The 17,918-nt window shown below is 40.2% G+C and overlaps 1 protein-coding gene across 2 annotated transcripts in view; it reads right to left on the bottom strand.

The window, feature by feature from the left end:
* Positions 1-846: 846 nt before the first annotated feature.
* src (v-src avian sarcoma (Schmidt-Ruppin A-2) viral oncogene homolog) overlaps positions 847-17,918 on the bottom strand; it is a 32,955-nt gene continuing 15,883 nt past the window's right edge. The window contains exons 2-12 of one of the 2 annotated variants that reach the window (XM_030770302.1): positions 14,853-15,123; positions 13,746-13,845; positions 9,917-10,015; positions 8,837-8,940; positions 6,376-6,525; positions 5,959-6,114; positions 5,524-5,703; positions 5,155-5,231; positions 4,556-4,709; positions 4,329-4,460; positions 847-3,905 (exon numbers count right to left, since the gene is read on the bottom strand). In XM_030770302.1, the coding sequence (XP_030626162.1) occupies positions 3,697-3,905; positions 4,329-4,460; positions 4,556-4,709; positions 5,155-5,231; positions 5,524-5,703; positions 5,959-6,114; positions 6,376-6,525; positions 8,837-8,940; positions 9,917-10,015; positions 13,746-13,845; positions 14,853-15,114 (1,623 nt within the window). In that variant the 5' untranslated portion in view covers positions 15,115-15,123 and the 3' untranslated portion in view covers positions 847-3,696. The remainder of the gene's footprint in view (positions 3,906-4,328; positions 4,461-4,555; positions 4,710-5,154; positions 5,232-5,523; positions 5,704-5,958; positions 6,115-6,375; positions 6,526-8,836; positions 8,941-9,916; positions 10,016-13,745; positions 13,846-14,852; positions 15,124-17,918) is intronic. The other variant, XM_030770303.1, reaches the window with a different exon arrangement.

Below are 17,918 nucleotides of genomic sequence, written 5' to 3'. Positions count from 1 at the left end.
CCAGCATAACATGACTCACGTGTGAAGTAGTAAATAAACAAATCATACTCAAGTAAAGTTTAGAATGGTGGTAACTGCTATAAACCAGCAACAACCAGGTTCTTAAAAAAAAAATCCCTATATCTGCTACTTAATGTAAAGAGCCTGTTTCTCATATTAATTTCACACTGTGACAACAATGTCCACAAAAACACCAAATCAGAGTGTACAAACATAATTTATTGCACCTTAAAAAACAGATAAAATGATGTCACTTATTACAGCTCTGAAGTAGATTTACCTCTTCAGCATTTTAATCATAATTAGGACATTGTATTGCTTAACAATATCATTATTTGCTGGGAATTCACAGCAAATGAACCAAAAAAAAATCCACAAAAGAGGAATTCCATAATGGGTAAGAACTGCATAGGTGAAACATACCAGAAATCAGTCAAGGTCATCAGAAGGGCACAAAAAGAATTATCAAAAATTGTCGACATAGTGTCCATCAATATTATGCTGGTATTCGTTACAGCAGCCAAAACTGAGTTGAACTGAGGCAATGTTTGTGCCACTCATTATTGCGGATAGTCTTACAGGTCTAGACGAACATCCATAGGCAACCTTAATGAAGTCCTAACAACAGCCAATTCTCTCCCCCTTGACACAGAACACAACCCACATTACTCAGTATTCTGTGGCATGGTAGAAGTGGCCTCCTCTACCAGAATCTTTATTATAACTCTACAATTGGAATATTTATAATAGATACTGAGCACATTGTAACAAAACTCAAAATATTTTGAAGTAATAACAAAAAACAAAAACAAAACAAAACTTTAATAAAAAGAGAAAAACAAACAAAACTGGCTGATTGTGTGTGGCAGAAAAAAAGTATGGCAATTATTATATTATATAGCATATCCTCAGAGAGCCCATATTTAAGGATGTGTATTTTCACATGAACCATTAGAGGACGATTCAGACAAGTTGTGGTGAAGCACCCTGTTCAGTTCAATCCCAGCCTGTCACAGTAGGGTTAAAGAGTGACCAGTGTAAGAGATGAGAGTTCATGTGGAAAAGGTGTGTGTTAAAAAAAAAACCCAGTCACAGCACTGGGTGGCACAACTCTACACTCCAGCTATCACTGCCGGTTCTACTGAATTAATGGGCATATTCATTTTAATTTGATCTTTTACATGGCTTAATATATACATTTTAACTGAATTATAGTCCAAAAGTAACTGGCAGAGTGCAGTATCTCAAAAAACATAAAATTGTTTCATGTTACGTAAAATGTAATGGTTCACTGGGAGGATGGTGTTGAAAATTCAACCAATAACTGGGCCAGATAAACTCAACTTAAAACAATATGAATAAATTATGAAAATGGTATTTACAGAGGTCATAGAGCAGACAGTATTTACAATAACTCTGGATCACTGGACATATTCCATCTGTGACCTACAATACCACTACAGAACGACGACAGCAAACGGAACCATGGGCCTTCCCTAACAGGTCACCACAGAGCAACTGCTCTTTCCCACTCATCATCATCATCATCATCGTCCAAAGTCCCTTACGTATGCCCATTCTCATTATACGTACAGTAGTCTTGACAGTTTTATGTGATATTTGGCAAAGTGTTGGTGTCAAAGTGTTATGTCACTGTGTAAATTCACATAATATTGAATGAGGTTTTTTTTTTTTTTGTAAAAAAGTCATTCAAATGACTTGAAACATTCTTTCACTAACTCTCTTTAAAATACAGATGTATTGACCTAAAATCAGACAACTTTGCTGACATATGGAATGATGTGTTCTAAGAAACTCACTGTGATAGACCAGGATCACAGACTAGGACTGAACGCAGTATAAAGTAAACTCTCACTGAACTTTGCCGTTGGTTCTATGACAGGCATTAGACATGAGGCATGTTGCCATGTTACAGTGGATGATGTTCGTTATCACTAGTCATACACTAGTCTGGTCAGTAATTTTTTAGGTAAGTATGTCAAGTTGAGAGAGCGTGTCTCCTGTGATGGATAATTTGCATAACTCATTACAGAACCAAAAATCATGATTCAGAATATTGGACCACATTGAGAACCTGATTAGTTTGTATTCTAAACATTGTTATATTCTTAAAAAATCACCTCTTCAAAATGTGTACTAAAATTCAAGCTCTTTGACTCGTATTTTACAGGTCCATCGATTAGCATTGCATAACCATTATTCAAAAACTAAAATTCAAGATTAATTTCAATGCTCATCCGCAAATGTACTGTATGAAAAAAGAGCAAATTCATAAAAATACATTTTATACAAGAGAAAATAGTTAAATTCTTATCTCAGTGGTATAAATCACTGCAGCACTAAATCCAAAGCTCCTGCCTTTCGCAGCAGGAGACTTCATTATCAGTAGTTGTCATTGCGTCTGATTAGAAAAAAGTATGAAAGTGAAGTTGGCATATTAAACTGATCAGACACTTGTCTCTTCATTGGTATGACCAGGGAGTTTGTTTCATTGGCTGGATGTCATTGCTCATGGAGGAGACCAGTGTCTGTTTAAACCTTTGTTGTTTGATGTTTTTCAGCTGTTTGCATTACGGCTGGATGGTGAGTAAAATCACAGCAAATCACATTAGGCATCACACTTTTCCTTCAAGCACAGTCTCCAGCTGTTCCAGGAAAAAAAGCATTGCATTCCAAAAGAAATAAAGAAATGAAGAAGAGACTCTAACGAGCCTGTAGATGCAAGCTGTAAGTGAAAGAGTTCTTAAAATAGCCAACTGATTAGAGCAGGACAACAGGGTTTGAGTCCACATGAGCCCAGCTGTAACTGCGTCTCCTCAGATGGGTCAGGGCCTTACAGCATCAGCAGGAGCTCCCAATTACTGTCCACTGACACCATATAAGTCTCACTCATCAGTACTGCGTCTGCTGACACCACAGTGTGTGTCACACACAGCCAAGTTTGGTTAATGAGGACAGCCGGGCCATAGCCTGCGAACCCCAGTGCTGTGGCACATGTCTGGTGTGGTGAGGATGCAGACAGGAGGAGGGGGGTGGAGTTTGATGGAGGAGAGGAGAAATGATTGGCAGATCTGGAGCATCTGCCACAGGGGCTTTACAAAATCTGGGGTGATAACACAATGGGATTAGCTGAGCATCAGTGGTGAGTGACCTGAATATAAGCAGTACCAAAAACATTAAATAGATGAAAAATAATCAAAACAGCAGTACTCATAATACACTACTGTGGAGTTATATTGTAGCAACTTTGCTAAAAAAAAAAAAAGGATTATAGTAGCTGCATTTTCAATTTGTCTCTGTTGTGCATTCAGCTAAAGGCTCAGCATCACTACCAAATCCATTACAGTCAAGCAACAAAAAAGATCATAGACCTAAGGATTCATTACAGAGCTGGTTACTATAAAAGATTAGCAGTAAAAGAGTAACCAATGATAATAATAGTAATAACTTAATTTAAACTAAGTACAGAGCAGATGAACTGTCCATTGTCCAGTGGTCCCACTCAGATTGTTAGTCAACATCCCAACATTTTTAACGCCCACAACTCTCTTCTCTGCAGACATCAACTTTCCATTCACTATTTTGGGGAACACAGTATTGTAGTGTATCATGTTCTGGCTTCTTCCAAACCCTCTTACCCTGCCCTGAGAGCTCCTTTGGTGGTGAGGGGGGTCTTTAGAGGTTCTCCCCTGGCTGGTACTGTGGTTCTGTGGAGGTGAAGTAGTCCTCCAGGAAGCCCTGCAGGTACTCAAAGGTGGGCCGCTCCTCAGCGTCCTTCCTCCAGCACATTAACATGAGCTCATGCAGGGACTCTGGGCACTCAGCCGGGCATGGCATCCGATACCCACGCTCCACCTGGTCCAACACCTCCCTGTTCACCATCCCTGAGGGGGACAGAAGCATTGGTGGGTGGGGGCAGGGATTAAACAGAGCAGCTCTCAGAATTAACCATGTCTTGAAACTCTTGTTTATATCATACAGGTAGCCAGCACCAAGCTATTTTGATTTAAGGCTTTTCAGTTCTACTACACTGATCTATGCTGTCAGCTGTTACACCTATCTTTGACATCACAGCGACCTTGTACTGATTTGCCAGACACAGCTGTGCTACAGCCCTTGACATTTCAGCGATATATCTCTTTAAAAGTAGCAATGAGTCACAGTGTGGACAAATACAGCAGCTCTCACAAACCTGTGTGTACATACTGAGTAACAAGACAGTGAACCCCTCCCGCTTAATGAACCAAAACACAACCTGAGCATGTGAGAGAGTCAGCTAAGCACCACGGAATTGGCTCGGTTTGTACCTGGGTATGGCACCCTGCCTTTTGTGGCAAGCTCAGTCAGTAAAACACCGAACGACCAGACGTCTGATTTGATAGTGAAGCGTCCGTAAAGAGCAGCCTCTGGTGCCGTCCATTTAATGGGAAACTTCGCTCCTGAAGATGAGACACAAGAGCGAGAGAAGACAGACTGTCAGAAACGAAGAAAAAAACCCTGAAACACAGAGAGATGCACTTGCTGTTGTTCTCACCCTGTCTGGCTGTGTACTCATTATCCTCAATGAGACGGGCCAAGCCAAAATCAGCCACTTTGCACACCAGGTTGTCTCCCACCAGGATGTTAGCGGCCCTGAGGTCTCGGTGGACATAGTTCATCCTCTCCACGTAGGCCATGCCTGAGGCGATCTGAGGAAAGCAACATGACAAGACATCAGTTGGTTATGACTCTACTATATTTAACTCTAGACCAAACTGACCTCGTTCTGATTCACTGAGTCTTGATGAGAGACGTCACATTTGCTTTAGCATGTTCTTGGTCTGTGTTATAGTTACAGTACTGTAGACAGTGTGATGATAGTGTACACATGATTATTAGATAAATAAAGACCATAATGTGCACTCTCACGGCTGTGTATTGTAATTATTCAGCTTTTGCAATATCAGAAATACGTCAGTTTGGTTCAGGGATGTAGGCATATCCAGCATGAAAAAATCAATAATTATCAGCAACTGAGGTTTTTTCTGTGATGTTTACAGTAAAAACAAAAAGAGTACATAAGGTATGATATGTATCACATTTAGAGTATCACCCGAAAGGCTTGTTTTGGTTCATTCTGTTTTTTTTCTTCACCTGTGAAGCCATGTCTACAAGTTGGGGCAGCCGTAGCATTTTACCCATGTCACCTTTGAGAAAGTCCAGCAGGCTTCCTACAAACAGAGAAATAAAACACTTAATTCAGACCTTTTTACTGATAGTCCAAACTGTCTCAAATCAGTTTCAAAAGACAAAATGTCACAAAAATTCAGGGCATGATGAAACAAATAATTTAAATGACTTAAATGTTGAGCTTGAAGAAAAGAAGTGTTCAGTACTTTAGCTTTCCAGGGATGGAGAGGTTAACATCACTATACAAGACAACTGTTCAATATCAGTCTCCTGAGAACATGTATGTTCTAGTCAAACCAGTGTTTCTAAGAGTCTAACAGCTTTGGGACATACCTTTGTTCATGTACTCAGTGACTATGTAGATAGGTTCTTCTGAGACCACAGCGTAGAGTTGCACCAGTTTCTCATGGCGCAGTTTCTTCATCACCTGGGCCTCCTGCAGGAAGGCCTCTGGAGACATGGTGCCCGGCTTTAGCGTCTTAATGGCCACGCGTGTCGTCCCATTCCACGTGCCTGCCAACACACACACACACACACACACACACACACACACACACACACACACAAACACACCACAGCTAAATTACTGCTCAGCCAAAGAGATTACAACTCTAGCAGCTATCTAATGGCATTCAAATAAACAATAATAATGACCGTACTAGACAACACTCAAGTGAAGAGCAGACAGAGAGAGAGAGAGAGACAGAGAGAGAGAAAGAGAGAGAGAGAGAGAGGTAGGAGGAAAGAGAGAGAGAGAGAGATACGTACCCATCCAGACTTCTCCAAAGCAGCCTTGGCCCAGTTTGACATCCAAGCGGAGCGACTCGCGTGGGATTTCCCAAGCATCTCGCGCCAGGCCCTGTGTTTGAGGCTTCATCACAGGGCACACATCCGTAAGACAGTGACACAGCCCGTCTGCATGCTCTGACAGGCAAACAGACAGACAGAGACAGTGCAGTGTATTATTGTTTTATCAGTGAACACAAATTTAGTAATTATAACAATATACAGTTGCTGCCCCATAAATAAGATTCTTTATTAGTTCACTGTTTGTTTATTAATTTACTGTATTAGTTATCCTTGAATTTTCCATTAATAGGATTCTGTGCTCACATGAGAAAAAACATCACCTCCTTTCATGTGTCATGAAAAAAAGTAAAGATATTTTATTGATGTGAAACTCACTGCGATAATGGTTAACCAGTTGCTGTAAGTTGCCAAACTGTGTGCGTGATGTAATGTAGAAACCACCACTGTCCAGTTTACGGATCTTGTAGTGTTTGACATTCAGTCCTTTGATGTTGTCATAGTCCAGGACAGAAAGACAATAGGCACCTAGCAGAAGAATCACTGGCATTAAATTCTAGAAAAAGTTGTGCATCATTGGCAGGTGAAAAGCTACAATGGTGGAAAGCTACAATAAATAAATGAGAAGGGTTTACATTGGAAGCACAGGGTGAAGCTATGCCTTTCAGTGCTCAGCAGGGGGCAGTGTCATGACAATTATACACATCATGCTCCAATCTCTCTCTCTCTCTCTCTCTCTCTCTCTCTCTCTCTCTCTCTCTCTCTCCGTCTCTATCCATCCTCTTTCTCTCTCTCTCTCTGTCTCTCTTGTGCCCTCCTTTAATGCTACCCATCCTCTTGCTTTTTCTTCATCTCTCTCTGTCTGTCTTTGAACATTTGAACTGTGAGAGACATGTCCTGGGGTTATGGAGTCCAGGCTACATGATGACCTATTTTTATCTTTCCCTTCCTTCAAGTAACACCCATCCCTTCTTTGCCCTCAGCATCCACACACTCACATACACAAACACACTCACATAAACATAAATATACACAAACACACTCACATACACAAACACACTCACATAAACATCAATATACACACTCACATACAAACATATTCACATAAACATACACAAACACACACTCGCATACCCATACCCATACGCACTCAGATAAACATAAATATACACACACATTCACATAAACATCAATATACACAAACACACTCACATAAACATAAATATACACAAACACACTCACATACACATACACACTCACATAAACATAAATATACACAAACACACTCACATAAACATCAATATACACAAACACACTCACATACACAAACACACTCACACACACATACCCATACACACTCACATACACAAACACACTCACATAAACATAAATATACACAAACACACTCACATAAACATACACACTCACATACACATACACATACACACTCATATACACATACACACTCACATAAACATCAGTATACACAAACACACTCACATACACATACACACTCACATACACATACACATACACAGACACACTCACATAAACATAAATATACACAAACACACTCACATACACATACACACTCACATAAACATCAATATACACAAACACACTCACATACACAAACACACTCACATAAACATAAATATACACAAACACACTCACATACACATACACATACACACTCACATAAACATCAATATACACACTCACATACAAACATATTCACATAAACATACATTTACACACTCTCGCATACCCATACCCATACACACTCACATAAACATAAATATACACAAACACATTCACATACACACACACTCACATACACAAACACATTCACATAAACATCAGTATACACAAACACACTCACATAGACATCAATATACACAAGCACACTCACATACACAAACACAAACACACTCGCACTCACATACACATACTCAAACACACTCACAAAGACATACCCAAACACACTCACATACACATACACAAATAAACTCACATACACAAACAGAAACTCACTCACATACACATGCACATGCAAAAAAACAAAAGCACTCACAAACATAAATACGCTCACAACTTCACATACAAAAACACGAACACACTTACATACACATACACATGCAAAAACAAAAACACACTCACATACACATACACAAACACACTCCAATGCACATACACAAACAGACTCATACACACACGCATACACACACATGCACACGCACACGCGCACACACACACACACACACACACACACATACACACACGCATGCATACACACACACACACACACACACACACACACACACACACACACACACAAACAATTTCTATTTCACGCCATTTGCACATTGAACCTGTTGTCACTTGTCTTGTCAATTTGCTCATTCCTTAGGCAACACAGTCATTCACTGCTGGAGCAGTGAAGTCAGCTCAAATCTGAGCAGGGAGAGAAAAGTGAAGCTAGATAACCAAGATGGATGCTTTTCCCAAACAAAAGAAGAGAGAGACAATGGAAAAGAGAGCTACCTAAGCACTAAGACGTTGTCTAATTCAGCTCTGTCCTACACCTGGCCAACACACTGTTCCCCAGTTACCTCTACATACATAGACACACATACACACAACACCCACCTACACACACATTCTCACATACCACTAAACGCTATCGAATTTAAATTTGTCCTACACGTAGCCAGTGTGCTGCCCCTCAGTCACCTTTAGTGATTTTGTCTCTAATGATACAAATCAGTGTTTGGGTTTTAGTGTCTGATTATCAGATGTATAATGGTGTACAAAAGCCACTGTGATGTGAGTTTTTTACCTTTGGTGGTTTCACTCTCCCTGACGAGGAAAGTCCCTCGTCTATTCTCCAGGTTCAGCAGAAGTCTTTCTGAGTCCCTGCGGCTTATCTTGCCAAAGTACCACCTGAGCAAGACACGGAGGAAGGGACATGAGTGTGTGTGTGTGTGTGAGAAAGAGAGAGGGAGAGAGAGAGAAAGAGAGAGACAGACACACAGACACTGTTTAGTACCATGGCTGATCCACAACTTTATTTTATATTTTCATACTGAAAACTATTTACTCTATTGATTTTGATCACAAGTGTTTCTTTGGAATGTGTTTAAGTAAGTAAATTAATTAATTAGTTAATTAATTATTAACAACAAAGTCATGACCCCCAAACCCCCCCTACTCCAAACCTCTTACACTGGTCTAAGACATGAAGTCTGTGTGAATTTAGCTGAGTGGATTTAGTCATTTTAGAATAAAACTGAGTGGGGGTAGAGATCAACCATGGGTTTTCTTGAGAGACAGAGCGAGAGCGAGAGCGAGAGCGAGAGTGAGAGCGAGAGCGAAAGAGAGAGAGAGTGAATGAAGCACTGTTCTTGGGTGTTTTTTTTAGTCAGGAAAAGTGCATTTGCTGTCTTACCTTTTTTCCATTGTCAATCTGAGATGACTGGCAAAGCAATCATGGAAAAGTCATTAGACAGAGAAAGGTGCAGGACACAAAGCGAAAAAGTGTATGTGTGTGTGTGTGCGTGTGTTCATGGTAAAGTAGCGGAAAAGACACGTCTATTTATATAAGACATGTAAGTTAAATTTGACATGCAAAAGAGGAGAGACACTCGTGCTAGGCTGGATGATGGGGAAACTGAGAAACAGGCAGATTGATAAAAAGGAAAGAAAAAAACATCACAAGAAGGAAAGAACGTGGAGAGGAGAACAGACTATTTTGTTAAGGTTTCCTTGAATCTAATTTAATTCAAGTAAATGAACAGAACTGAATCAAGTTAAAAAAAAAAAACAGACTGAGGACTGAGAAGAAAAAGGAACATAACATGACAAAGAAGAGAGACCCAGATACTAAAAGAGAAGAAGAGAGGAAAGAAAGATTAATTACTCTTCAGCCTGTATGGAATCTGAGGGAGCGACATAGTTGCTGGGGATGTAACCGCTTTCTCCTGTTGTCAGCGAGCGTGCCAGCCACCAGTCTCCTTCCCTGAAATGAGCAAAACACATACTTAATCCCATCTTACACACACACACACACACACACACACACACACACACACACACACATAGGGGTCATGCCATGTCATTTTAACCAAATTGGGAAAATCTTTCCACCACACCATCTCAGAATTGGCTGATAATTTTTTCCCTTGAAAAATACACTCTGACATGACATATCCCAAAATTTTAGCTTCCTACTCCCCAAAACTTTTCAGTTTAGAATTTATTTGGTACTCATGGAAACTACCTTTAAAGTAACCATTTTTTCAGTAATGGTCATTTTTCTGATCTTTGGAGCTTAGTGACTTGGCCATAAATATGACTAGAGTTTTGAAATTTGGCATGCTGATTCAATATTTCAAGTAGATTCCAAATCAGTTATTTGTTTTAAGCTGGATGGAATAGACATAGAGGCAAAGACGTGGTTACAAAATTTGTCTGAACCATTTTTCGAGGTATAAAAAGTCAGGAAAATAAGTGTGCAGAGCTGATTTTTTTTTAATAATTTTGCACATGTATGGGCACTTTAAGAATAAATAGCATCTGGAGTGATTAACGCATTAATGTTGGTACAGTGTCTTACCTTAGTTTAAAAAATGCTTTTCGTGCACAAGGGTCATTTCACTTGGTAGCAGATGTCCAACTGAATTACAATTTTCAGGGAACATTTTATGTACAAAATTTCAAGTATGAGTTCCTTCAAGAATTAATTTTAAGATTCGATATACATAAATGTTCCCAGAAAATGTCAAGTAAATTAGACATCTGCTACCAGGTGAAATGACCCTTGTCACAAAGTGCATGAAAAGCATTTTTTAAAATTTAGGTAAGACACTGTAACCATGTCTTGGCCTCTATATCTATTCAACCATTCAATCAAGCATAAAACAAATTACAGATTTGGAATCTATTGGAAATTTTGAATCAGCATGCAAAATTTCAGATCTCTGGTGGTATTTGTGGCCAGGTTACTAAGCTCTAAAGTTCACAAAAATGTCCAGGACTGAAAAAATGCTTACTTTAAAGGTAGTTTCCATGAGTACCAAATAAATTCTAAACAGAAAAGTTTTGGGAGTAGGAGGCTAAAATTTTGGGATATGTCATGTCAGAGTGTATTCTTCAAGACAAAAAATTATCAGCCAATTCTGAGATGGTGTGGTGGATGCCTATAGTTCAAATGACATGGAATGGCCCATACACAACCAAACACATTCCACTACACTAACCCAGACGCACCTGTCCTGTCTGACTGTTTTGTGCTAACAACCACTCACAGATCTCAACTAAATCGTTGCCCATCAAATCTTCAGTTGCCAACCTGATCATACAGGACTATACTTTAATTGAATGTATATATATGTATGTATAAGTATAGTAATTCTGTTCTTGCTGTTATCACATAATTCTCATTTAAAAACATTAGACAGCACTGTGCACATGGGACATTCTATGTCTTCACTCTCTTGATGGGTGCATTTCACTTGTCTGACTGTATACGAATTCAAGACATTTCTCTTTTAGTCTGACTGTATAAGAATTAAAGATATTTCTTTTTTTGTCTGACTAGACAGAGTCACACTCTCCCTCAGCTGGTGTAATCTGACTGTTGTCTTAATGAAGACAAGACCTGCTGGCCGCAGCCACATCAATTTCACATATTTCAGTCTTTCCAAGTCTTAAAGCTTTAATAATATGGATGTCAGTTCAATAAGGCTTTACATTTCATATCTATACATATATATTCTGTATATTATTCATAGGCGATTCAAAGTGTATATTTCTACTGAATTATTGATGAACACTTGTTCGTTCAACAGAGCAGTACCCCTCACTGAGGCAATGTACAGTGACAATGGTAACATACACAGCTGAGATGGTACATTCTTACAGACAACAATGGTACTATATGAGAATGCCATGAAAGCTAAAATAATAAATGTGGAGAACAGACCAGATCTAGACTAGATGAACAGACTAGAGCTACAGAGTGAACATGAAGGACAAATAACAACAACAGCAACAAGATGGTAGTTGTTTGATCCAGTTTTAATGATGACTGTTTTTACACTGGTCTCCAGAAAGGTAGGTAGTTCTCTGTTGGACATTCTAATGGGACATGATGGTGCCACAGACACAGAAACACACACAGGCTAACAGGTCCGTCAAAGAGTAAAGAGCAATGTTACCAACCTGCAGTTAAGCTTTCTCCTAAACCAAATTAAAGAAAGCGTGTGGAAGAGAGAGAAAAATGCAGAGGGAAGGAAAGTATGCAAGAGTGAGACATTGTTTTTAAAATTGGGAAAGAAAGTATCAACACAGGATAAACTCTTAAAGAATATGTGGCCCAGAGACACCTACCAAATGGTAAAAATTTGAACTTTTTCAAGCTGGTTCAATATCTGAAACCTTTTAACTGTAGATATAAACCACTTCCACTTCGAATTTTTATGGTATCTAAATTAGAGGCCAAGTCCTGAGATTTTAAAAAGTCCCTACGAGTGGAGCGGGAAAAGGTTAGAAGATGTGAGGAGTTCTGTTTGGACTGGGACACTTCAGGCTGTGCCATCAGTTTCAATGTCAGTCCATGTTTGATTGATCTTTGTTGTTGTTGGAACAGCTCTTTCAACTGACTGGACGAAAAACTTGATGACTAGTCGCCACTGAATTTTGGGGGTAAAGAGCAGCGCTTTAGGAGAGGAAAGTGGCCAATCAGAGATGTCCTTAGGCACACGATGGAAAGCTATGAGTAACATGCTGCTCTGGTCCAGCACATGAAAAATATCCAAAAACCAAAATGATCATAAACTTAGCATAATCATTTTGCAGAAAATACTCGCTTTAAACTATCAAGTTACTGTATAACCTAATTTTCACAAAACAAACCTTTTTCTTTCTTTCATTTTTTAAAAATCTATATTAATTCAATTGTATGTGTGTATTTATTTACAGTTTTTCCCCCCCAGAAATGACAATTAGTGGCCTCTGCACAGTTTCCCTCGGGAGATGGGGGAGATGGGAGGGGGTGCTTGAATGACTCCCTTGCCAAATATGGTTAATCTACTGCTTGAACAATAGGTGTCAAAGACTTGCCAGACAAAGACAAGAGTGTAGTAATATAGCCCACCATTTCTCTAATGTTCACAGAATGTTAGTTAATTGTCACCCAGACTGAGTCAGAGTGTGTTACAGAGGGTATTCAGGTCAAATAACAGGGCTCTGAAATAACTGGAGGAAGTGAGCCCACAGAAACAACAAAAGAAAGAGAGACAGACACACACACTGCCTCCTCCCCTCCCTGGCTGGGGAGAAGTGGAAGTTAAGACGGGCAGCTGAGCTTCTATGAGCGGGAAGCCCCCCAGAAAAAGGGCAGAAAGGGAACAAAAACTCTGTCATCCCCCCGCCAAGACAGTGCTGTCAGTGGTGAGCCTGTTCCCATGGTAACCAGACTTTGGGGGGGCATGTGCTTTGAACACACGGCAGCCAGCCAGCCCGACAGTCTGAGACATACGAGGGACGAGTGTGTGTTTGTGTGTGTGTGTGTGTGTTCACTGGGGGCAAATCCCTAAGTAGTTTCTGCTTTTTAACTGAGGGTGTGTCCTATATGGCAAACATGCGGGCTTTTCCTAGTGTATGTGTGACACAGAGAGAGGGAGAGAGAGATGAGGCATGTATGAGAGAGTGACTTTGTGTGTGTGTGAATGTGTGTGTGTCCTTACGTGTTGTTGATGATTTGAAGCCGTTCTCCCTTCCTGAATGACAGATCGGAGGCAGTACGAGACTCATAGTCATACAATGCAACAAATGTCGTGACACCTCCTACATAGAGAGAGCTCACGTTATCCACACTGTATACAAACAATGTCATCTATTAGAATCTATAATCCATTACAGACATGCAATCCAATAGTATGACACAGGTCACCATGTCCAGTTCACATGCTTGTGTCAGTAAGTACCGCAATTGGATGTCAACATACTACTGTCAGTATTTCTGAGTTCTTCCCTGTTCCCACATTTGGCCCCATTATAACACTGAACTCACGCAGACACTGTTAGGTCTCATACACTGCTTCAGAAGACCAAGACTTACCTTTTTTTCATATTTTGAGGTCAAATAAGTGGCAGTGGTGTTTGTCTTTTTAAGGATAACTGAGGTAAAAAGAGCATTATATATAAATAAATAACTATATTGAGCTGATAGTAAAAGACAGTGCTTTATCCTATTTTCTGTGAGAACACATAAGGGAAGCATCAGTCAGATTAAACACACAATATGAAAGAGCATGTGTAATAGAGCCCAGCCTTCAGCTCTCTTACAGCAGGCTTCTGACTCCCCCCTGAGGTCATGAGTTTGAATCCAGCTTTGGCTGGGAACAGATCTTTGTTTTATTTTAATCCATTTTGACACAACATCTACTTGGTAATTTAGACTCCAAATGCCCACCATCATTAAAAACATGAGAAATCTGTCGGTTATTATGGTACCCACAAACACACAGATAAATGTTGTAACAGGTCCATGTTAAAAAAACCCAAAACTTTCCCATTTAACATGCATCAATCCCCTCTCACAAGCAGAGACATGGAGTTAGTCATACACAGAAAAGCACAGTACTGTTTTTTCTGATTCTACCTTTCCACCAGCAGACCCTTATAGCTGCTTTTGTTGAATTAATAAATTTAATGTTGATTTCAGATTATAAAAGAAATACATCCTCCAGCCGCTCCAGCTCTCTCATCATCTAAACCAGATTCAAGCGGCCGTCTGGACATGGCCTGAGAAAAACCCGATAAACCTTCACACTCATAATGATGTAGCCAACCTGACAGTGTGCCTCTCTGCGGTGAGGTTAAGCTGTTGGTGGGGGAACTGACTCCTCCAAACAGCAGGAGCTCTGGGTTGTTGACCATTGGCCGTCGGGTACTGTCTGAGGTGTTGCTACGGCTGGGTGTCAGGGTCTGTTGGTCAGAAATGTGATGCTGCCCTCCACTGCTGCCTATTGCACTGTTGGCTGTGCCCGCGGTGCCATCCAGACTGGGTGAGCGTGGGCCTGGGTCTCTGGGCTTGCTCTTGGATGCCCCCATGACAAAGGCCTGCAAGAAAATCAATGCAATCATAAAATAATCAAATTTGTGACATGAAAGTCTATGTGACGTTTTTGAAATCTATCTATTCTGACTAGTATAACCTAACGGTAGAGGGCAGATTAGGTCAATGTGTAACCATCTCTAGTGCTTGTGACAGACTCTGTGTATTTCTTGGTCACACATGACAATGTGATTTATAGTGTAACAATGTTCCCTAAGTGAAATACTTTAACAGTTTACAGCAGAAAAAAGAAACCAGTTGCACAGATTTAATTGAGGCTCAGTTGGGATGTGTGTAATATACTAGTTACTATGTTTCCAATGATTGATAGATAGAGAGAGAGAAAGAGAGACAGAGAGAGAGAGATGTCTCACTAGGACATGTGTTTTGTCGTCTTTCTGACTGTATATTAGACAAAGCCTGGTTTACAAGTCTTCACTAAGACATCAAGCATTTTTTATGATTCATGTATGACCATAATAAATATTTCAGAACATGTACACATAGCAGCAGCATTGTGGCAGTCTTTAATGTGACACAAATACATGCCTTGCATTAAGATAATCAATGCTCATGCTGGGACTGTGTGAAAGTGTATATAAACTCAAAATTTCATCTGACCACAGTATTTCATGATTAATTTTTATCTACAGATAGAGAGGATCAACACAGCGTATATGCAGGCCATAAAGCCGCGCTTGGGGAGGCAGTTCTGTGTAATGAAAGGGAAAGGACAGTGGTTATAAGACAACTGGCCGTGACACAGAGTGGACCTCAGTGCATTCTGGGTCATGTACCATGGCTGTTATCAAAACCTCAGTACATCTCTAGTGTACACAGCTGCTCCACGCAGCGATGAAATCAAACATCACACCCACACACACACACACACACACACACACACACACACTTAACTACAGACTTACAAACGCATATCCCACACACACACACACACACACTAAACCAACACCCTCCAGACACACCCATCTAACCACAGATCTCAAACTTACACAGAGCCACCTGAACACACACCCCACTGACTTACACACTCATACCTAACATCCAACCCCACAAACTTACACACACCCATATATCCTCTCCGAGAAGTTCTCTTACTGAGCCAGTTCCCTTCCCTCATACAGACAGACAGACACACACACACACACACACACACACACACACACACACACATTTCTATATCTCTCTGTCAGTGCTCCTGTCTCTCTGTATGCCAGTGGCCATCAGCGAGAAACAAAAATAATCTAAGTAACACTACGCGGGTGGCAGCTCTCTGCTCCTCTGCTCCCTGTGCCTTCCAGAGGATCTAATGCTGGCCTGGCCAACTGGAGATAATCCCAGCAAAGCAGCGTGGACACAGGGTCAGCGCAAGGGCACAGGGTCCACTCCCCCTATTCGCAATGGAAACAACGTCATGCCCTGCACTAAGGTTTTCATAGCAGTTAAAACTAACTGTGCATGTGTGGTTTGAACCCATTGCATAGTCACAAGCAGTTTCAGTGCATAAGCTAATCACAGGTCAGGAAGAGATCCAGAATTTGTACTGTGAGAACAGCCAAGACATTACTGCTACATCAATCAACCATCATATGGATAAAAACTGAACAGATTTTGGGATTTAGCTTGAAGATTGACAGCTTGAAGTGACGTTGCAGTGAATAATGACAGCTTTTAATAAGTGGTAAAAAAATAAAAAAAGAAATATTCCACAAGTTCATAAATTATATACAAACCAACCTGAATCACAGTCCATTTTTAAAAAAAAAAATCCATATACTTAAAGTTAGCTGGGAAAATGTTACAATTGCAATTTATGACTTCTAAAACAGAGCTATTGTGACGTGACAACACAGCTTCCTAAGTGCAACAATGAGTTGTGAAGTGGAAACACGGAATCTCTTGTCCTGAAACGTCTCCTTTGGTCTGATTCTGATGAGTCAGAGTCAATGGAAAACAGATCAAAGAGCAACTCATGCCTGACAAATTCCTAGTCCTGACTACGACAGCCGTTCAATCTGCAAATTCCCCTTGGCCATGGAAATGTCCCTGACATGGTCCCCGAGGAAAAAACAAAAAACCAAAATGAAGCATTAACCTGTCTGTACTGCAATTTGTTCACAATGCCAGTAAACAGATAAGAATACCAGAGTGTAGCACATGAACAATGCTGCTGTCAGTGGGAATGGGAATGGGTTTCTCAGAGAAACCTATTCCCTATATACATATACATATATATTTCTTTGAGAAACCTATGGAAGGACAAGGAGGACATACGGTGGTGTACATATTGAAGTGCTATGAAACCTCTCAGCTGATCTCTGAGACATGAGACGATACTCTGAGACAGAGCTGTATAACTAACCACACACTGTCAGAGGATGAATCACCTTACTCTACTGGTTTAGGCAAGTGTGGGTGCTGGGGAGCTCACGGAATCTTTATCAGAAAATAGCAGGCTGAAAATGACTGACAGAAAACTGTTCATTTTAAGAAAAAGAAAAATTACTGTTGCGGTGGCATTCTCCGAGGTCTTTTTGTTTGTTTGTTTTTTAAGAGCATAAGATTGCTTTGAATATCAGATTTAAAAAGGAATAATTACATTAAGTCAGCGATTATTAGGCACTGAGCACTCTCCCAGTGGGAGTAGATAAAAGAGAATTTTCTGCACATTAATTTAGGGATGGGACACAATGAGTTGGCATCACCAATGTTTCAGCTTAGCCTCTGGTTATAATGACTCCCGGTGTTAATTAAGAGGCTAATCTGTTTGCAGTTTGATGTC

The sequence above is a fragment of the Chanos chanos genome, chromosome 3 (assembly GCF_902362185.1).
Source record: "Chanos chanos chromosome 3, fChaCha1.1, whole genome shotgun sequence".
In the NCBI taxonomy this organism is placed as follows: Eukaryota; Metazoa; Chordata; class Actinopteri; order Gonorynchiformes; family Chanidae; genus Chanos; species Chanos chanos.
The sequence above is the reverse complement of the archived record's forward strand: the minus strand, read 5'-3'. Positions and strand labels throughout refer to the sequence as shown.